Genomic DNA, 21,785 nt, shown 5'->3' on the forward strand with positions numbered 1-21,785 from the left:
TTCTTTCCTGCAAGGTATCTATAAAGTGTAGCCCAAAAGAAGGGAAATGTTACCCAGGGAAGGGCGGAGAATGAAAATTGCCAAGCAGATCTCAAAGTTTCATCTTCTGATGCCTGGGGGACAGGTTGGCCACAGTCTAGGAAGAAAACATTTGCCACTCTTGAGCGCCACTCATCCTTTTAAAGCCCTCTGCTGCCTTAGCCACCTTATCAGTGGGATGGCTCTGACCATTTTGCATGAAATAACCATCATCTCCCCACTGCAAACAAAGCTCTGAGTCACCCACAGTTCCCTTCCTCTCCAAATACAGGGCCGTGCAGGGCTGTCCGGTTGCTTGCCATAAGAGGAAAGTACCCCGTGTTTGGCATGGGACTGCCCATGTCACCTCTCACATGCAGGAGCTTCTCCTGCTTCCCAAAGCAAACAGCAGCTCTCCCCAGTGTGGTCCAGGTGGAAGCGAGCTGAGTGTCTTATAGCTGGCTGTTCTGAGCATCTATTCACAGGAGAAAATGCATTGATTTCCACAGGGGAGTAGTTAAGGTAATGAGGGAAATAATTGCCTCCTCACTGGGACTTGGACCAGCCAGGAGGACTCATGGCCACAGCTCCGCTGGGTGCTCTTGCTGCCTGCCGGGAGGTGATTTGCTTGGCAGCTGCCCTAGGGGGTAGAGTGCGGCCCAGGAGCTGTAGATACTGAGTGTAAAGCTGAGGAGCAAGCGCTGTGCTTTGGGGCTTATTAACCTCTGCTGGAATTTGGGGCCTGTGAGTCATTTGTTCTATAATAGAAGACCTTGGCTGTTTGCCATTTGAATTTTTTTTTCCGCTTCTTGTGGTCTGTCTGAAAAGAATTTGTACTTTCCATTCTTTGGGTACATAAGACCAATTAAAGATTAAGTCAAATGCGCAGGTACATATGAACATGAAAATATGTTCAGAAGCTTCCATTATGTTCTGTGGTTGAAAAAACACTGGTGACTACTCTAAGTAAGCTATGAGTTGTGTAGTTTAAAAAAAAAAACTCACCCCTTCCCTCTTCACTTTCCTTACTTAAAAGATATGACTGGTGAATAGGCCCCAAGCTAATATACCCCTGTCCATCTGGAAAACAACAAAAAATTGTTTGGTGTAATAGTGGCGACTCAGAGAACCTGGGCAGCAGTGTGAATTGTTTGTCATAAGTGCCTGAACTTCTAATCTGTGTGTTGTCATTAGCAGCTAGTGCGTACATTTTTGATATTTTTACATAATTCTCATGTGCCACAAGACACGGCTGCAGAGCCACAGCTGATGGTTTCCTCTCACGCCCTCTGAAATCCAGGTGAATGGCTGTCTGCTCGACCCAGTGCCTCCTGTCCTGGTGCGGAAGGGCTGCCAGTCACTGCCCAGTAATGTGATGGAGACCTCCATTGACGAAGGGCTGGAGACGGAAGGCGAGGCGGAGGAAGACCCCAGTCACGCCTTTGAAGCGTTTCAGTCCACACGCAGCGGGCAGAGACGGCACACACTGTCCGAAGTGACCAATCAGCTCATGGTGCTGCCTGGGACAGGTAGGACCAGAGAGGTGCACCAGGTTATGCGCCCCAGCACCAAGCCATGGAGGTGGTACCAGCCGATTCCTAGACTTCATTTGTGTAGCTGCCTTAATGCAGCTACTTCTGCAGGCTCTCCAATCCAGCCAGCTCAGAAGCTAGCAGTGATGAAAATGAAATGTGTCCGTGTTAACTCCCATAACACTCCCAGGACTCGGCTGAGTGTTATGGAATTCATCAGGGCTTCTGGCTCCTTTGGAGTGGCAGACTTCTTCTGGATAGCTTCTAGAATGCTTTCCCCATTGAACTTAAAGATGCTTAAGCTGATGACTAAAAGGTTTGGCTGTGAAATTAAGGACATTGTAACTGTCTCAAGGTGGTTATGTTTTGTGCCCTGTTCAAAAATGATAGTATCACTATTGATTATATTTGTTTTGTTTTCTCTTAAAGGGAAGATCTTCTCCCTGAGTGACAACCCCTCCCTGGACAGCGTGGACTCGGAGTATGACATGGGGTCAGTTCAGAGGGATCTGAACTTTCTGGAGGACAACCCTTCCCTGAAGGACGTCATGTTAGCCAATCAGCCCTCACCACGCATGCCAGCTCCCTTCATAAGCCTGCGGCCCACCAATCCAGCCATGCAGGCCCTGAGCACCCAGAAGCGAGAGGCCCACAACAGGTCGCCAGTGAGCTTCAGGGAAGGCCGCCGGGCGTCGGACACCTCCCTCACCCAAGGTGACAGCTCTGTCTGGCCTAGCAAGCTCTCTGAATATCTAGGATTCAGAAGAGGGAGAAGGGGGAGGGGAGTTGTTGCTAGGTCAAAGTGGCCACCGAAGGCCTTGTATTTTATCTGAATCTTTTGGGCTTTGTGCTTTCTCTCAGGAATTGTAGCATTTAGACAACATCTCCAAAATTTGGCTAGAACCAAAGGAATTCTAGAGCTGAACAAAGTACAGTTGCTGTATGAACACATGGGACCCGAGGCAGACCCAGGCTTGGCATCGGCCGCCCCGCAGTTGCAGGACCTTGCCAGCAGCTGCCCTCAGGTGAGTGCTCTGCGAGTATGAGAGTGTGCATCTGTCTCAGGGGTGTGGCACGTTCCTTCAGAGGACTCTCCGGTCTCAGGAGGACAGGTTGTTTTGGAAAGCTTACAGCTGAAAGCTTTCCTCATTGCTGCCACCTGCCATTGCCAGGTGGAGGCCCAGACACCCTGCAGGGGCCTCATGGACGCTTAGTCTCCCTAAACTCGCCCGCATTGCCCACACCCACACAAAGGAAGACTAACTCAAATGAGAAGCTTCTTGTCACTGTTTGTGATATGATGCCCCATTATTAAGCACTGTAAATGGATTATTCAACCTGAAACTACAAAAAGTAGTGCTAGTTATCCAGTCATTATTGGGGACCTGTTGCTGCAGTGTTGGAGCCTTGGCCTGTTGGACACGGTAGTGGTGCTGAAGCTGAGGGGGGGACGTTTGTGTGCGGGGCACTGAGCACTGCTGTCCTCTTGCTCTTCAGGAGGAGGGTCCTCAGCAGCAGGACAGCGCGCCCCCTCTCCCTCCTAGTGTGCACCAACTTCCCCAGCGGCAGAGCCTGGAGACCCCGTACCTGCCACACAGGCTCCAGGTGGGACCCTTTCTCCTTGTCATTCAGCTCTCCGTGCTCATTCAGGATCTGCCTGTTGGCACAGCAGAAACTTGCTGGGCTTGGGGCCGGGGCAGGGAGGCTGTTTCCTTCCTACTGAGCAGGTGCATTTGACCGTGCACTTCTAGAAGGACGTTCAGACATTGTCTCAGGGTCTACATGGGCAGCAGGAAATGCTGACTGGTAGGAATGGAAAACCTGGCGCTTTTGTTCTGAACTTCAGACAGAATTTTAATCTGAGCTGTGTACACGGGGGCATGCACATCCTTAAAATCCTAGAACATAGTATAGAGAAAGTACTAATGCTTGCATTCTGGTTTGTGTTTCAGTCCTAACAGTTTTCGGTGTGTTTCCTGTAAGACTATGGTACCTGGAAACAGAAGCAGTTTCACTTCTTTCTGATTTGGAAGACTGTTATTCCTCTGCCCTAATTGCTCAGGCTAAGACTTCCAATGCTGTGGTCATCCTGATCGTGGGAGAGAAAAAAAGGGGTTGGGGGATCAAAAACCTTAGGGCCCATAAAGAATCATAGTTCAGCAAGCAGCCAGGGCCTGTGGTATCAAGTTTAACTCCACTCTTGTCATTTATTCTTTAAATACCCAAGAAACTCACGATCCCAGAGGACTTTCAGAGGTGGGAAACAAGTAGGTTAGCTCTAAGCCAGCCAAGCCCGCTGGGCCAGCACGCACCCAGGTCACAGATGGAATGCCAGCCTCTCACCCTGCCAGCTTCTGCAGGGCACACTGGATTCCTGGTCAAGGCATCACACTGTGATGACTGCAGCCTCCTGCCAGCACGTTGTCATGCTTATGTTGTTTCTCTGCTCTTCCAGAAGCCCAGCCTCCTGTCGAAGGCTCAGAACACCTGTCCGCTTTATTGTAAAGAACCGCCGCGGAGCCTGGAGCAGCAGCTGCAGGAACACAGGTGAGGGCCTCTGCCAAAGAGTCACTTCCTTTTGTGGAAGCTGGGAGACTGCTGGCACTGTGTGACCCTTTGCCACTCATGTCTGCCTCCAGCAGGAAAGCAGATTTGGATGCGGGCACCACAGCCGTGTTACTGATAGGGATGCTCTGTGTTCCCGGCCTCGTCAGGTCCAGGGGCCTGGGAGTGCGCTTTGTCTTCCTTTTCTTCTGTCGGTTCAGCTTCAGGGTGTGACTAGGCTGGGGCTTTCCAGAGAAGTGATCTAAGGCAGTTTAAGTGAATCAGGCTACTGTCTGGGTGTGACCTGTGTCCCCAGACCTTGTTTGAAGCAGCTCAGCCAAGGTAGATTTCTGGAATCCTGTCAATTTGCAGAGACCTAGGGCTTCTCCCACTACCGTGGATGGGAAATCAGCCTCTAACTTTACAGAAAGATCTTAGAGGAAAATGCATTTGTGCTCAGGTTAACACTGAGGGGGCAGAACCCAAGAAGGCAGCACTAAAAATGAGATTAGGCTTAAGAAACCCAGCCCGAGTATTTCTTAATCCCACTTACTCTTTTTTATTTGTTTGCATGTTTGTTTTTAAGATTTTTTTTTTTAATTGGAAGGGCAGGTATACAGAGAGAAGGAAATACAGAGAGAACAATCTTCTGTCTACTGGTTCAATCCCCAAGTGACCCCAATAGGAGGAGCTGAGCTGATCTGAAGCCAGGAGATTTTGCCAGGTCTCCCACTCAGGTGCAGGATCCCAAGGCTTTGGGCCGTCCTCTATTGCTTTCCAAGGTCACAAGCAGGGAGTTAGAATGGAAGTGGAGTGACCAGAATATGAACCAGCACCCATATGGGATTCTGGCACATGCAAGACAATGACTTTAGCCACTAGGCTACTGTGCTGGGCCCCCCTTTACTGTTTTCCTTGCATTGGAAAGAGAGAAGTGGGCTTACAAGGGTATTTTGAAACAGTTCAAGAAAAACAAGTTTATTTGGGTATAGAACAGTATAACAATCATATGTGTCTGTTTTATAGTTTGGATTTTCCAGGAACTTTTTTTTGGAAAGTTTTTTGTAGACATGAGCTTCAGATATTTTTGCACCAAAGTAAACTTACCATTAATTCCATTTTTTTGTCATGAAATTTTGCAAGTTCCCGTGTATATAAAGCTGCTTCATTTGACTCTTCTGTCGATATTGTCATTTTAGGCTCCAGCAGAAACGGCTCTTCCTCCAGAAGCAGTCTCAGCTGCAGGCGTACTTTAATCAGATGCAGATAGCAGAGAGCTCCTACCCACCGCCAAGCCAGCAGCTGCCCCTGCCCCACCAGGAGACTCCACCACCGTCCCAGCAGCCCCCGCCCTTCAGCCTGACCCAGCCCCTGAGCTCTGTCTTGGAGCCTTCTTCTGAGCAAATGCAATACAGCCCTTTTCTCAGCCAGTACCAGGAGATGCAGCTGCAGCCCTTGCCCTCCACGCCACAGCCACCACCTCCCCCGCCGCCGCCCCCGCCACAACAGCCAGGAGCTGCTCCAGCGCCCTTACAGTTCTCCTATCAGACTTGCGAGCTGCCCAGTGCCACTGCCCCTGTCCCAGACTACCCCGCTGCCTGTCAGTATCCCATGGACGGGGCTCAGCAGAGCAGCCTCCCGGGGCCAGATCGTCCCAGGAGCTCCGGACTGCCAGAGAACCCTTCCAGCTACGACTCCCTCGCCCTGTCTGAGTTACCGGGACTCTTTGATTGTGAAATGCTGGACGCTGTGGATCCACAACACAATGGGTATGTCCTGGTGAATTAATCTCAGCCCAGGAAGTGAGGTGGGTCCAGTGAAGGAAGACTGTGTCTTTCCATTTCTATTCCAGCCTTTTCAATGTAAAGCTTATTTTTTTGCCCTCTCCCTATTGGGGGAAAATTCAAGTCGCCCAGCCGGAAGCCGAGGGCCTGGCTGGGGAGGGGTTGCTTCCTCTTGGCTCTGTCCTGCCGCAGAGCTTTCTGTGGCAGGTGCTGGAACCTAGCTGTAGTTCTGAAGCTCATGTCCTTGGGTTAGTGGAGCAAGCTCCCAAGAGAGGCGGCACCAACACATGTTTTTATGAGATGACAACATTCAGACCCAGGTTTCAAGCAGAATTAGCACCAGTTCACTCTTAAGGAAAACCTTGGTCAAAACAAGAAAAAAAATATATGTATCATTGCTTATATAAATAGGGCAAACAAAAGGCAATATATTTTCACTGAAGCCATGCAATAACATATAGCTTCAAGGCAGATCAAGAATACATAATGGAATCTGATATGTAGGAAATAAAGGAAAGCTACATTTTGTCATCTTGAGTTCCTAACTGCTGATGCAAGTTGTCCCTGAGGCCATCACACAGCAGTGGAGCATCAGCTGTGCTCTGGGGGCTGCTGACAGCTGACACCAACCCCTCACACCAGCAGTTGTTTCCTTTGAGAAGCAGGTGACACACCTCTTCAAAAGAGGCCAGTGGGTGACCAAGTGTCAGAGTACACCAAGGACTAAAAGACCTCAGGAGCCCCAGCAGTGAGGGTGGGGGACAACTCAAGCCAGCCTGGAGGCCCCACCCTGAGCGGTGGCAGGCAGGCTGTTGCTGTACAGTCCTTTGTGGAGGTTTCTGGTGTGGGGCAGTTGGTCTCCAGAGGACCCCTGGTCTCTCTCCAGTGTGATAACTCCTTTGACTTCACACCTTCTGTTGCTAGTTAGCCAAGCTTTGTATATTTGGACAGTTTCATATAGAGTGTAGGAACCTTAATGACACAGAAAATGACCTTTGATGTCCCATGTGAAGTGGCAGTGCTGTGCCTTTCTCCCGGAGATCAGATTTTTTTTTTTTGCCCCCCTGTGGAAACCCGACTTTTCATTTATATCAAGGCTAAATCCAAAGTCACTTCAGAGTTTGTTTTCCACCATGTGGGAATCAGCATTAATTTCCTTAAAATCTTGACTTATAATAAAATGTTCAAGTATTACAGCAATATTCAAAGAACCACAGATATGTTAACCATTTAAGCAGATCATCTGCCAAACACCTGCCATTAGTAGTAGAACCCAGCCCTTACAGTCCATCACAGTAAGTGAAAAATAGATGCTCAAGCTAATGACCTGTGTACCTAGAAATAATAAGTAACCTGTCATTGGTTACAGTAACATCGAGTGTTACAAATGCAGTATTATTTATGAAAACTATTGATTTCTGTCCTTTAGAATGGCTTGTCCTGTCAGCAGATGAATGCGTTAAGCACAAAGCATCTTCCTTAAAGCACAAAGAAGAGATACTCCACTGATGCTGCATCTAGAAAACACCTTTAAGTTGCCTTTCCTCTTTGTAGTAAGTGTCCAGACAGGTGAGGGAAGCCCGGCAAGTCTGAGGAGTCCTCTGGCCCCTGGTCCCTCCTCCACTAGCGTTGGTGACGTGAGCAGTCCTTGTTGCCAACCGGACACTGCCTCGTGGTCACACACCAATGCCAAGATGCTTCACAGAGGCGCTGTGCGTGGCCCGGACTTGGGAGGTCGGCAGGAGAAGGTAGCGTGGTGGGGCGGATACTTTGTGGTTTAATAACGGGCAGTGAAAGAAGGCTGAATTATGTTCCTTCTATGGGTTGTTTATTCCTCCTCCTGCTTAAGATAGATGGTTTCATGAAATAGAGAACTTCATTTAATTTAAGAGATCATTTCATTAAGATCTCTAAACTGCTTTAAGTCTTTGCAAAATAAGCCCGTTATACAACAGGGCTTGATTTGTTTAGACTGAAGGAGAATGTTTTCCCAAAATATACTACAGAAGTGCTGTAATATTTGCAAAATTCAAATGCCTTCCAGATTGAAAATGGGACCACTCATTTCAGAACTGAGGAGTGGCACTGTTACATGGGCATGAGTGCTGGTTCCAGCAAGGTGGTGAGCTCCTTACCCCAGGAGCTCAGGCAGGGCCGTCAGGCCGAAAGATGAGCACGCATTGGGAGGCTGAAGCACCCACAGAGCAATCAGAACGCTCCTGCAGTGGCCAGGCCTACTGGGCACCAGCAGAGTGGGGCCTGCAGGGCACCCCGGGCCTGGGTCTGAGTGCCTGTTTGCTTATCTCATTTATTTCAAGCAGAACTTGGGAAATCCCTTAGCCACCTCTATTAACCAAAATGTTCGCAGCAGGGAGGAAATTGCTCCTGTCAGACAGGTGTTTGCTCAGCCCTGTGTCGTCATTTGTCACTACGCCCTGACCGGTGACCAGCGGAAGCCTGCGAGCAGTCTGCCCCTCGTCAGTCCCCGGCAACACTAAGGCAGCTCACGCCGCTCTTCTTACCTGAAATCCGGACTTGTTTTCCAGTCTGTTTCGCATTAGCGGTGTGTACACTACTGTATCATAGTCATTCGCTTTGTTATCTTGTAAACCAGGCTCCTCTGAAGAGACTTTGGTGAGATATATGCGAGGTAAAAATTTCATTCAACAAAAAGTGCAATATGTGTGGTACTTTTTTGGATTTTTGTTTTTATTTTTTTCGTTATGTTCTTTTTTAATCCAGGGGTATTAGTCTCTGCTTTGGGAAAAATGCACTAGTTCTGCAATTTCCAGTTGGGCACGTGTGTTTCTAGTATCCACGCGCAGCTGGCAGGCTGGTCCCTGTAAGGCAAACGTACCTGTTAGCACAGCATTCCCCTGCCAGCTCAGGCCTTCCCCTCGCCACCTCTAGCCTGCCCAAGCACACCGCCCTCCTACCACCACAGGAGCAGAGAAGGAACCGAGCGCTCCCTGCAGCCACCACCCTCCAGGATCCCCAGTGCCTGGGTGACAGCAGGGGGGCTAGAGGCAGAATGGAAGGCCCACCAGTGCCACCGGGTGAGCATGGCTTTCCTCCCTGCATCAGATCTTGCCTCACCTGAAACCAGCTGCTCCCGAGGTCAACACCACGGGCTAGGGTCTGCTAAGAGGCAGCAGGAGACTAGGCTTAGGACTAAAGCAGCCCTTGCCTCTCATGCTTGAACCCAGGAATAACAAGGTACCTTGCACCCCCACGGGGAGAGAGAGAAGACCACCCTTGGGGAGACAGGCCCACCCCTGCAGAAGAGACTCGTCATGGGGGCTGACCTCTCTCCTCCTACCCTTGTACTGAGTATGCTCACTGGTTGGGAGAGAACCCGATCTCCTTGCTACAAGCTTGGCCAAGTTGGGAAGGAGAGCATATTCTGGGCTGGCAAGTGACTGGGTGACTGACAGCAAAATGAAGGGTGGGAGGCCCTGCCCTCTAGCACAGTTGTTCCAGGGTCCCGAGGCTGTGGGCAGTGTGGCAGTCTCTGACTAGGTGTAGGAGGGCTGGGAGACATGGCACGAGAGCTGCTGCTGCTGCTGCTGCTTTGCATGAGGGTCCCCCAACCTCTAGTTAAACCCCAGGTTCTTAAATCTATTGGAATCAGAGTTTGTCTATCCTGGGTGATATTTTAAAAAGTTACCAATCCAAGCTCCCTGTTGCAGAAAGCAAATTGATAGTGCAAGTAACTCTTTCACGTCCCTCCTCCTCTAGAAACAGAACATGGGCCGCATGACAACACTGGTCCCCAAGAGTGGCACGGTCCCTGTGCCGGGCTGACCTTTGCTGCGCGGGCACCCCTACACCGGGCCGCCGCTACTGCCTCCTTGGGAGCCACCCGAGCCGCTCGGTCTCTTTGTGCCTAGACATCAAAGGTAGAAACTGGAGAACAGGTAGTGAGTCGGCAATCATTGTCTAGGCAGGGATCTTTGATCATTTTGTTGCTTCTGGAAATGTTTCCCAGAACTTCAGAGTGAAGCATGGAAGGCAGCAGTGTCATCTGCATTCTCAACTGGACAGAAAACATGTTTAAACGTCTGTACATTCCTTCTAACAGGGTTGGTAGCTTGGGGAAACAAATGAGTACAAAGCTCTCCAAAACAGCAGGAGGGACAAAGGCAGTCAGTGAGTGGCCCTTTAAGGCCCAGCTGGCCTGGAGTCTATCTCCCAGTGCCCTGTGTTTGACCATCCTGCCCTCTCCCCAACACACTCGCACACACACAAAGGTGTAGCCCAGCTGATTTTAGAAGACTCCTAGCCATCCTAGTCGCACCACCATTCCATGTCAACATCTTATCTGGGCAGATTTCAACACATTTGGCAGATTCAGCACATACTAGTACCGAGATTGAGAAACAGGCCACAGTGCTGCCCCCAGACGTCAGCCAGCCCCGGTTCCAACGGTTCCCGCCCAGATCCCCGGCTGGCCTGTCCCGAAGGAGCCACGGTGCAGCTGCCGGCAATCGCACAGAGCACTCTGCTGGGTGAGCTCTTCTGATCCTCACAAACACCCTGCACTGGCAGCGAGAGACCCAGCAGGCAGGGCTCTCGGGAGCTTACAGGATTCACCAAGGTCACGACGCACCTGCATAGAGGGGCAGGGACTCGGCTGTCGAGCTGCTTGACAGGTTCACTGGCCCCTCATTCCATGAGCCATCTCTTTGCCCTGCTTGGTAGCAGCTGACGCTCTTGTCAAGCAAACAGCTGTCTAAACAAAGGCCCTGTTTTGGTCAGGCCCTGCCGTGCTCCCCACTTGGCAGCCACCTGCCTGGGGCCAAGCAGGGCCCTCCAGGTGCTACTGCCGCTGTGCAGGTGGCCCCGCTCTCACCAAGGATCTGTGCCACCCACTCTGTCCCTTTGTGTCCAGCAGCTGCAGGGGTCTAGGCTGCCGTCAGAGACATAAGAGTTTTCCAAGTCACACACCCCAGTGACTGTTCGGACTGCTGGGAGGACAGGGCACGACCTGCTCCGACAGTGGCAGCCTGGCCCAGCAGCCAGCATGTGCAAGCTCAGGAAGTGGCTGCCTGGAGTGTCCAGAACTCCACTTCGCCCCAGGAGGACCCTTCATTCCATGATAGTTTCAGAGCTCTTTCCAAACAGATGCCTTTAGGGCTACAAAACAAAACAAAACAAAACATGCTTTGGTGGAAGAGGTTCTGGAGCCCAAGGGGGATAGGAAGGGACAAGCTTTAAAAATGACAACAGGACCCTTCAGTGGAGCCCCGCTACTCTTGCAAGTCCAGGAGCCAGGGCTTGCCTCTGGCTGCCACACTTGCTCGCTCAGTCTGTCATGCGTAGCTTCCTGCTGCTGACAGGAAAAGGTGGCAGCCTGCACCAAATCCTCTGAAGGAGAAAGAAGCCGATAGTGAAAGAAATGCACCCTCTGTGGCCATGCAACTTAAGAATCAAGAGACGGGGCTCTGCATTTTGTAGAAAGGGCCAGATCATTTGCTTGTCTCTGAAGGGAGGAGGGTGGCCTTGGTGGATGTTGGGTCTGTGAAAGTGTTACTTTTGATAAAATTAACCTAATTGTTGTTATTTTTGTGTGTGTGCTTTTTTAATTACTAAGAAAAAAATGGTGAATTCAATAGCTTTGGTATTTTGAATGCAAATCATAATAGCTTCAATGTGAAAAGAAATCGAAGTGGAACCTGTCACTCAATGTTAGAAAATTGCCTAAAATGCAGTTTAATAAATGATCTTTGTACCAAATGGCAATTTAAATAGGGTAATTTTCTGCAAGGAAAATGTACTGTTTTTATGTTTCCAATCCTCTTGAATTAAAATAAAAACAACTTGTTTTCTACGTGCGTGATATGAATGCCAGACTGAAAGAGAGGGCCTTTGCCTCAGCAGGTAGAATTCTAAAAGTGTGCCTGGTGTCGGAGTTCTCCAAGCCTGTGGTGCTCATTTCAAGTTGCAGGAGAGCGGATAATATGTTCCCATTGACGTCAGCAGAGTAAACACCACCCACTCCATGTCGCCCGAGTACATGTTAGCCACTGCAGGCCGCTGACGGAAGCACTGCTCACTGCTGCCTGCGCCCACACAGGCCCCGCTGGGCACTGCTGAGTTAACACTCCTTAATTTTAGAGGCAAAGCCCATGGGCCTGGGCAACCTGGGCAAGGGCTTCCTACTGCGGGGGCAGGGAGGGGGGAGGCACATGGGCACTTATGCAGCTCCCCAAGGCCAAGGGCGGTAAAGGGAGAGGCTCTGAGTTGGCAGGCAGGCCAGCACAAGACACAAGAGAGTTAGTCACAATGTCACACCTTCCCTGGGATCTGCCAGAAGCCTCGATACTACACACACACTCCCCGTGGACTCCATGCCAGGAACAGGCGTGCCTGTGAGAGCCAGCCCCATGCCCTGGAGGTGCTGGAGAAGCCCTCTGCAAGCCGCATGCTCTGGCCTTGCAGGTCCAGGCCTGGGTGCAGGGTGGCATGACAGCCTGCCTCCCGGCACCAAGACTGGCTTCTCCACCATCCCCATGAGGCCATGCTGTAGTTCCCAAAGAGCCCTGGGCTGTGGGACCCAGGATGGCCATGGGAGGACTGCAGCAGGCCAAGGCCACAGCCAGCAACAGTCTGCAGGGGAACAGGGCCAGGGTGAGCGACCCTCACAAGCACCCAGGCCCACCCCGAAACAGCCCTTAACCTGGTACTCCAAGAATCCAGCATAGCTGAAATTTTTTTAAGAGAATCACTAAATATCAGAAACATTCCCTATTCCTACCCAACTTCTTCCCTTTTATGTTATGTTGCTAACAACTACTCCATCACCCCAGGACACAGGGGAAAAGAGGGGTCAGAAACTCTGCCCCCATGCAGCCTGACTTGCATGGACTTCATGAGAAAGGCACTGGACAAGACAGGGGAGCACAGCCCAGAGAGTCCTCCATCACCATGCAGGGCCACATGGTACCAGGGCCTGAGGTTCTGTGCTCAGTGAATGGTCCCTTCTGCCCCACCAGTTCTTAATGGCAGCATCACAGATCCCTTTATGGCTCTGAGAAGAAAAGCCATGGAGGCTTCTGATAATCCAGGCATACACAGGCAGGCCTGGGGGGAAAGGGGAGCTTCGGCTCCTGGCCCTCCTGAGGCCCACCAAAGCAGCAAGGACTCCCACAAGGCCTCCACACTTTCTGGAGTTAAAAAATGTTCTTGGTTCTCTCCTTTTGTGGGTGGATCGAGCAAGGGCACCCTCCTGCTCTGCCAGCAGCCCCAGGGCACCAAAAAGGCAGTTTGGGGCATCCTGCCACTAAATTCTGGGTGCTGTGTGGCTACAAAGAAAATGTCACCTGTACAGACCACGGCCGCTCCACCCTGGTGACTGAATGTAGCTCTGCCCTCATGGGGAGCCCAACCTGTGACTTCCAAAGGCTGGGTAGCTCTCTAGAGATGGCAAATGATGTGAATTATACTGGGCATTGGCCGTTAGGAGACAGACGTACACTAGCCTGAAGCAAAGCACCTCACTGGCATACCTGCCCCCACTTGGAACCACAGGTAGGGCCACAGACCATGACGGGCAGGCAGAGGAGGAGCTGTCAACAGCCTCCCAGCTGCAGAAGTCCTAACCCACCAAAGGCAGCACAGACCCTCCCCCTTTGCAGCTGGTTCTAGGGGCCCTCCTAGAGGTGACCAACCCAGAGCTGGTCTGACACTGCAAAGAGAAGCTGCAAGCCCAAATAAGACATGAGCAGGGCCAAGCCCCAAGGGAGGAGCCCGCCCATGAGAAGCAGACTTCCCATGGAGCTAAGCCAACTGCTGGACAGGCACAACATCCAGAAAAGTGGGTCCCAGAGGAAATGAAGCGTGAGGGATTCAACCTGTCAAAAGGGTGTCACTGTCCTTGTCGGGTAGACTTGAACAGTTCGACTCAAACTCCTTCATTCTCTAGTGACATGGAAGGGGCCTGAGAGTATCGAAAGGGGGCCTGGCAGAGCCCAGCCCCTGAGGAGTGCCTCCTCACCACTGTGCCACACCCCCCCACACACACACACGGCCATAGGACATGGCCCAGCCTCGAAGCAAGCCACAAGACACAGCCTAAGCCTTCTCTGCAGGTAGGCCCTGTCCTGCCTTCTGGTCACTAGAGAAGCTTGACTGTTTAGCAGGTTCCCTGCACCAGCCAAGTGAGGGCCAAAGAATGGGCCTGGGAATGACAGACAAGGAGCAAGACTGGGGGCCAGAGGGTCCAGCTCACCTGTGCCACTCCAGGCATGCTGAGCAGCCCCAGCAGAGTGCAGGCTCCCCCTTCACTGCCAGGGCACACCCAAGAGGCATCCAGTGACTTATGTGTCCTCAACTCCTGATCCTGCTGAAGGCTCATCATCGCCATCAGTAACCAGGAACACAGACTGGCTGACTTCACGCCCAGGTTTACTGAGGCTCAAGCACAGCCTAGCCTGGCCCCATCCTCCAACATGGAAGCACCCAAAGCCTCCCCCAGCCCACTGGTGGACAGTCCCAGAAGCTCATTCAGCCTTGCTCCCTTAACTCGTGACTGGCCCCCACACAGGACACAGCCTTGTCTATACTTGTTGCCTCTAAATGTGTCAGAGATTCCAAGCTGGTTCCCCTATGAGGCCTCCTGTAGGGTAAAGTTTCAGAATTTTCTGCCAGTATTTCCCAGGAATACCTCTGAGCATCTAAGTCCTGCACAAAACCTCTCCATCCTCAGTCATGCTTCTGGGGGCAGAAGGGGTAGACTTGCAGGACTCAGCAGGGACAGCTGCCGCGTGGCCACCAAGGACCTGGCTGCAGCTGGCCCTTTGAGCTGCCTCTCAGTGGGCTCCAGGATCCAGTTCCCTTAGGCAGAAGTACACAGGGCTGATGGCCCTGACCTCTGGCCTGTCATCAGTTCTCAAACTAGACTCGGGCCTCCAATAGTCTTGCTGGACTCAAAAGAGCAAATCCTCTGGCCAAAAAGCTGGATTGCTCAGAACTCATTTTCTGCAGGCCCCCACAGCCAGAGACCCTCCAGGCAGTCAGACCCCTGGGTTGCAGGACATCACCCACTTCAGGCCAGCTGGCAGCCTTGGTCCACCAGCAAGCATGGATTTCTGTCCCAGAGACCCCAGAAAGGCCAGGCCAAACCCCACGGCCTAAGTGACTTTGTATTTAGGGGAAATAAAGGAAATAGGAAAATAAATAAATAAATAAAGTCAGTAGGAGCCAGGGTGGCCGAGGGGAGGCCTTTGGTGAGACCCAGGGTGCAGGAGCTGGGTTCTGGCCAAAGTCTATAGCGGGCTGACTGGCCAGCTAGAGAAGCAGGGTACACGCTCGTGTCTGTGGCCATGATTTACTGGCGCTGCACTTGACCTGCGTCTCCCAACCTAGACTGCGTGGCCCACATAGCTGCTTCTTCCTGCAATAACAAGACTGACATCACTGTTGTCAGGGAAATGGTGTTTTGATTAAAATCATGTGACAGCTACTTCGTGATTCAATAAACAAATCCCCTGTTAACCCTCGCCTGACACAGGCTGCCTGCAGCTCTGCTGTCAGACCACAATATGCAGAGGGGTCAGGCGGGAAGGTGTACCTAGAGGCCTACAAATCAAGCACACAGCCAGCTCTGTGGACTCCAGGAGAATCTCAGGCACCAAGGGGGTGCCCCTCTCCAGGAAGAACTGCCTCTCAGCCCTCGGGCCATCCTCTCTTGGACCCAGCCACAGACCCAGTCCTGGGGTGTTAAAGGCCCCACTTCCCCCAGATAACCCAAAAATTGAGCACAGTCTGCAGGCTCTCCACAGTGGGCAGGCCCACTCAGACTCCTCGGGGAGCTTGCAGTGCACAGACAGTGAGGGGTTAAGAACAATTTCTGGCTTGCAATTGGATGACTTCCTGGATCACTCACTTGGCTGCTGGCCCCTGACACGCAGGGTTCTGCCTGGCAACAGCCAATTCCTTTTCCATCTCACCCCTCGGGTCATTTTCCTTAAGTGAAACAAACCCAGGGAACACTCCCCAAGTCTGGCACAGGGGATTTTTCTGGGTGAAAAAGGATGGCAGCCTTGGAGGCCTAGCATGGGGTGCCTCAAGTGGAGACAGGGCAGAAGTGGGGGGAAGTTCCTGGAATGGTGCCACCAGCACCTCCCCCAAGCCTTGCTGTGAGGATTCCATGAGACCTGGCCCAGTGCTTGACAAGGTGCTGTGGGTATCAGGCCTCGAGCAGTCACAGCAGTGCTGGCTTAGAGCCATGCCAAGCCAGCCGGCCTCAGGACTGACTCTGACTGGCATGCTCTCGTATCAAGTGCACAGCACACATTTACTGCAAAAGCAGCTGCCCCCCAACCCTCCCCCCAAGTGTAGTGACAACATAACTTTTGTTCCCAAGAAGATCTGTGATTTAGGCCTAAAAAAAAAATGTGCAACGGTTATTCCTACTCCTTCAGCCAAGGACTCCTCCCCAAAGCCAAGTTCTAGGAAGGAGATTGAAGATCACAAAGGGCTGAACCCTTTAGACATCTGCTGGATGGGGAGGGTCTGCCTGACAGCTACTGAAAGGGTAGCCAGGGCTGCCCAAACCAGTGCCTCCTGGCCAGAAGGCCTTTTTCACCCAGAACTGAGTCCTGTTAAGACAGGCAGAACATTGGAGGTTGGATTCAGGGCCTGGGAAACCAGAAAACCTGTTTTCATGAAAAGCCGGAGTGAGTTAAAAGGCTAACTTAATGTTACACTTTTTGCTACAAGCAAACCTACCAGAGGTGATGTGAGAATGCTAAATTCCTGCAGTCAACTCCAGGCGGCTTGACCTCAGCCTGAAGTGGCCAGGCCAGGGGCACTCCTGCCTTGAGTCATGCAGGGTTTTCATACCACCATGACCTGGGGACAGCAGCAGGCACCGGCTTTCATTGCTGGACTGAATCTCCTGCACACCCCTTCTCCATGCACAATGGCATCCAATGGGACTTGGAAAGCAGACTGCTACCCAGCAAACTCGACAACAGGGACTTTCTTTTGAATGAAAACGCTGAGGGCTGGTCTGAAGCCAACACCTCTATCCCCCTCTATCCCGGGAGAAATGTGGGGGTAGCCCATTCCTCAGGACAGCGCTAACTGCGACTGCACAGGCAGGGCCCCTGTAACAACAGCCTGGATCTCGAGCCAGCCTCCACAAGACAAAGGAAGTGAAAGCGGACCATAGGCTTCAATCACACTCTGCTGGCATCTGAAGGCAGCCTCCAAAGCCCTTGGCACTGGGCTCCTGGGGCACTTACCTTCCTGGTGTCCTCGCCGGGCCCTCTGGGCTGCAGGAAGCGGTTCTTGTCAGCCCCCGGGGTGCTGAGCTCTTCCTTGTCCTTCACGGCATATTCTAGCTTCATCAACCTTTGCGCCACCACTAGGGATATAGATGGCAGCGCTATGAGCATCCCTCACCAGGCCCTGCCCCTCCCAAACCCACTGAGCCTCCAGGTCGCCATGCATGCCCTCTGTCATCCCGCATAATGCAGGGGCCACCTCAGAGCAACGGGCTCCAGGGCAGGAAAGCCTGACACCCCAGAACCTCACTGAAGGTGGCTTCTCCTTAGGAGCCCTGGAAAAGGCTGCCCCACTTGCCCTTGTTCCCAAATCACGAAGGCCTTCAGACCCCTGTCCAGCCAGGCAACCATCCAGCTCCTTGCAAAACTGACACCATCAGCTTCAGAGTACTCAGGAGAAAAGACAGAACTTGGCTTTTGTGGTCCATGAGTAATTAAATGTTCTTCATTCTCCAGATTTCCAGTGCAACTCAACATTATGTAATTTCCTGGAAACGGTCGGCTGGTAGAGGCACACAGGGAATAGTTAGACTATTCCAGAAATGTTCAAAAGACTGGCGCCATACAAGAGGAAAGAGCAGTAAGGGAAGGAAAGGGGGCTACTGGAAAAGCAGCTGAAGGGCAGCGATTCTGTCACATCAGAAGCAGTCACTTCCCCCGTTGAAGCAGGCATGCTAGAGGACTTCTCCCTAGTATCACATCTCATGAGTGGACAGACAGGTAGCTTTGACATGACAAAAGAAAAAAAAAAATAAAAAGGAAACATGGGGGGGGGGGCAGCACAGTGGCTCAACTGGCTAATCCTCTAAGCACCGGCACCACATATGGGTGCCAGTTTGTGTCCCAGTTGTTCCATTTCCCATCCAGTTGCCTGCTTACGCCCCACGAAAGCAGAGGAAGTTGGATGCGCCAAAGCCTTGGGACACTGCACCTGAATAGGAGACCCAGAGGAGGCTCCTGGCCATTTAGGGAATGAACCAGCAGATCAAAGATCTTTATCTCTCCTTCTCTCTTCCTCTTCTCTGCAAATCTGTCTTTACAATGAAAATAAATACATTTAAAAAGAAGAACAAGGAAGAAGAAAAAAAGAAAAGGAAATACATCAGAGAAATTTAAAAGAATGGCATGATCAGACAGGTACCTAACCTGCTGGGCCAGTGACCTGCACCAAGGGCAGATGCAAACAATGTGATTTTACAGGGGAGTACCAGACTATCAGCTCAGTGACAACACAGCAGTTAATTAAAAAAAAAAAAAAAAAGAAAAGAAAAAACTGCCACAAGAAAGCACTGCCAGCGCTTAGTCACTGGACCATGCCTGTTTCCCCTGGAGGGTATGCAAGCATCTCAGAGCTTCAACAAGGCAGCTCAAACGTCAAGCGCGGCCTCCACTGTCAGTGAAGGGCCCTGGGCCGCACACCACAGGGGCAGCTGTATGAGCAGAGCTGCCTGTTATGTCAACAAGGCCTCATCAGAAAGCCCAGAATACCCTCACTCTTATGCAACATGAAGCACCTTCAGGTTCACATCTCCCTGGTGGCACACAGGGAGAAAAGTGTGGTCTCCTGACCCTGAGGGCTAAGCCCCACGGAGAGTGCAGAAAGACACACGAAGGTGAATTCCACTACTGAAGCGACGTTTTTATTGGCAAAACTTGTGTTTGTGTCTTTGCTTCACTCCTCTGACCGATTAAACCAACTGGTGTGAACTGCCTGGGATGAGAAACAACAGTGACGCACGTTTGGGAGAGTGAGACAAATCCAAACAAAACTGTTGCCTAGGTCGGTGGCTTGGAGCGCAGCCGCACAGGAGCAGAAAACTAATCTTGCCAGTGTGAGAACTGAGATACAGCCCGGCATCTTGGATGATGTGGGTTCATACATGCAACACATTAAGAGGTCAGACTTGAGAAATGCATTCATTGAACATTTTTATTGAGCACCTATTATGTATACCAGGCATGGATCCCAATGCTGGTGACCCAGCAGACAACAAAACAGACCCAAATTCCAACCCTCACAGAGCTCTAGTCTCATGAAAGCAAGACAGGAATACCAGCCCATGGAGAAAATGGCTGTGAGCCAAAGACCAACTCCTCTCACCAGTAAAAACATGAACACCCTATTGCTTAAGTCGGAAGGAAACAATGAGCTCCCTAAAGGATCATGCTGGGGCCAGGGGTCCCGCCACGGGAGCGCCAAGGCCCGGGCTGCAGAAGACTAGTGCTCCTGGGTCTCCCCCAAACCATCTCAGAGTGCAGATGTCAATGCAAAGGGCTGCCGAAGGGCACACCCTGAGGGGCTCGGGAGTCTATCTCAAAGCCAATGGCATTGTTGCAACAGTTCCAGTGCAAATTCATGTCAAGATTCAAGACAATAGTTTCTCAAACATGAAATCCAATAAAGTGGAATATAACCCATATGTTATATGTAATTAAAACTATGAAACTAAAATAAAATGCTTATAGCAGGTTAACAGTTTGAAGACTTAAGATGAGAAAAATTTTTATTTTACGAAAATATTTAATCTTTGGCCCAAAGTCATAAAATGCAAACTTCTAAGGTAATTCAGCAGTTAAAACGAGGGCAGATAATATTTGACTTCCAGTTCCTGTTCTGGGGCAGGCGTTCAGCCCTGTGGCTGAGGAGGGTGTGGGCAGCCCAACCCAGGGCTTAGCACCTGCTCCAGCTGCTCACTCCAGCGTCTCGTTGCTGTGGACCCTGAGAGGCAGCGGGAACAGCTCCCACCACTGGGTTCCTGTCAGCGATGTGCGAGACTTGGACTGAGGTCCCAGATTCCACCTGGCCCAGCCCCGGCCACTCCAGCTCTCAGGAGCATGAGCAGCCTCTCTTTGTGTGTGTTTGTCTCTCCAAGAGGGGGTGAGGGAGTAATCACAGTCCTGTTCTATTTTTCTAAGCTAAGGCAAAATTGGAAAAACTGAGTCCAACTTGGTTTCACATTAACTGCTTCAGGTACAAAGTTCTCTAGGCATCTCTGGGTCTGGATTTAAAAGAGGTTGTGAATGAAATCAACAACTCAAAAACCAAAATGCAAACAAGCAAACTACATATTAAGATACACTGAGAGAAAAACAAGCCGCAATAGAACCTCATTAACTAAAATTCGTCAGAGAAAATGGGAGTTTGATTACATGAAAAATGTAAATCCATTTAAAAGAAAAAATACTGAGATTTCCCATAAAATGCACATGTGTGTATTTCAAGGCTCAAGTGTAAACAGTGCTCTACAAAAAGCCTGGCCTGCCCGGGATCCTCCCGGAAGTCACTGGGATGCGACCGTAGGATGGGCCTTGGCGGCCGGGGACTCGTAAAGGCTGGTTAACAAGACCTTCAATGCTTCCTCAGTTCTAACGGCTTTCCTTACAGGCTATTATTTTGCCTCTGCAAACTCTTCAGCTTAACACATTATTTTAAATACTAAAAGGCATTAATGAGGTTTTACTGTGAAAGTAGAAAAACATTTCAAAGTGGTAAGATTCCAGTATTACCCGTAACAAAAAAAATTAGCAAACACACATCATTTTGTAAAGCTGCTGTGCAGCAGAGCAAGGACCAGATCCCTCACACAGCGGAGAGCGGAGCCACGTAAGAAAATCCACACAATTATTACACCAGTGGCTCCCAAGCACATCAGAAACACAGAAGTGCAACCCAGCAATAAACAGAATTGCACTGATAAGGAGACAGTGAAGTTAATGTTTCCTGAGAAAGAGAGAGACACAAGGAAAGAGATATTTGAATGCAGTCAGTGTTGAGCCCTTAAAACTCACTTAGATTTCAACATCACACTTTAGCAAAAACATATATCCATATTGGAGGCATCTGAATGACATGATTACAGTCGAAACTGAGCAAATAAAAGACAAAACCAACAGTGTCCCCACCCTGAACGTCCACGTTCCCCTTTCACGTAAGTAACAGAAGCAGACCAACATAATCCAGGAAAACAGGGCTTTCTCTCCAGTCAGCTCTCAATATGTCTCCCAAACACAGTTCACTAAGTTATTCTAAACCATGTGTGTTTAACTTTGGTATGACAGATTCACACACAGATATATGTAAACATCAAGAAAATCACTGTGCTCCATGACTGGCCCTAAGCTATCCGGGCCCTGGATTACCCGGCAAGAAGGGCCTGATCACACACTGAGGACGGAGGATCCCGGATGCTCAGGAGACAACAGAGACGATGGCGCTGAGTGTCAGGAATTGGTCTAGAAGCACAGCTTAAACACGGATCCCCACAAGCAAGAGGAGGAAAAAACAATCCCACTTCATTTTTAGAAAGAATCAAGTCACTGAATTTCGTCCAAGTTGCTGCCATTTGCTTGGATGAGATCTTGAAGGTTTTCCTTTTTTCTCCACCCAGTTTAAGAACATATTGACTAATAATCTGTAGTAAAAATTGAATAAAGGCTTTTCCCTGCTGTTCCTCATTATGCCAACGCAAGAACTGGAAAAATGCCAAACAAAATCAGGTTAGTGGTACAGAAAGTTCATGAACAATCTATGAACATTACTCATAATAACGATCCATTAGCAGGAGACTCAGAACTTCTCATTGTGCTTCGTGTTCACTCTGCCAGCCTAACGGGAT

The 21,785-nt window shown here is 50.5% G+C and overlaps 2 protein-coding genes across 7 annotated transcripts in view; one reads left to right on the plus strand and one right to left on the minus strand.

Moving 5' to 3' along the window:
• SIK2 (salt inducible kinase 2) overlaps nucleotides 1-8,540 on the plus strand; it is a 125,303-nt gene extending 116,763 nt beyond the window's left edge. The window contains exons 10-16 of the mRNA XM_040976912.1: nucleotides 1,319-1,547; nucleotides 1,980-2,264; nucleotides 2,412-2,575; nucleotides 3,048-3,155; nucleotides 4,006-4,097; nucleotides 5,294-5,863; nucleotides 7,308-8,540. Coding sequence (XP_040832846.1) covers nucleotides 1,319-1,547; nucleotides 1,980-2,264; nucleotides 2,412-2,575; nucleotides 3,048-3,155; nucleotides 4,006-4,097; nucleotides 5,294-5,863; nucleotides 7,308-7,332 — 1,473 coding nt within the window. The 3' untranslated portion in view covers nucleotides 7,333-8,540. The remainder of the gene's footprint in view (nucleotides 1-1,318; nucleotides 1,548-1,979; nucleotides 2,265-2,411; nucleotides 2,576-3,047; nucleotides 3,156-4,005; nucleotides 4,098-5,293; nucleotides 5,864-7,307) is intronic.
• Nucleotides 8,541-8,578: 38 nt separating this feature from the next.
• The window catches only part of PPP2R1B (protein phosphatase 2 scaffold subunit Abeta), a 41,029-nt gene continuing 27,822 nt past the window's right edge, over nucleotides 8,579-21,785 (minus strand). For 2 of the 6 annotated variants that reach the window (XM_040976914.1, XM_040976916.1), the window contains 2 exons: nucleotides 17,128-17,249; nucleotides 8,579-8,718 (listed from right to left, as the gene is read on the minus strand). In XM_040976914.1, coding sequence (XP_040832848.1) covers nucleotides 8,626-8,718; nucleotides 17,128-17,249 — 215 coding nt within the window. In that variant the 3' untranslated portion in view covers nucleotides 8,579-8,625. Of the gene's footprint in view, nucleotides 8,719-9,683; nucleotides 9,785-17,127; nucleotides 17,250-19,081; nucleotides 21,642-21,785 lie in introns of those variants that run through there. The other 4 variants (XM_040976918.1, XM_040976919.1, XM_040976913.1 and 1 more) reach the window with 3 other exon arrangements.

The sequence above is a fragment of the Ochotona curzoniae genome, unplaced genomic scaffold, assembly GCF_017591425.1.
Source record: "Ochotona curzoniae isolate NIBS_2020 unplaced genomic scaffold, NIBS_Ocur_1.0 contig_2723, whole genome shotgun sequence".
Classification (NCBI taxonomy): domain Eukaryota; kingdom Metazoa; phylum Chordata; class Mammalia; order Lagomorpha; family Ochotonidae; genus Ochotona; species Ochotona curzoniae.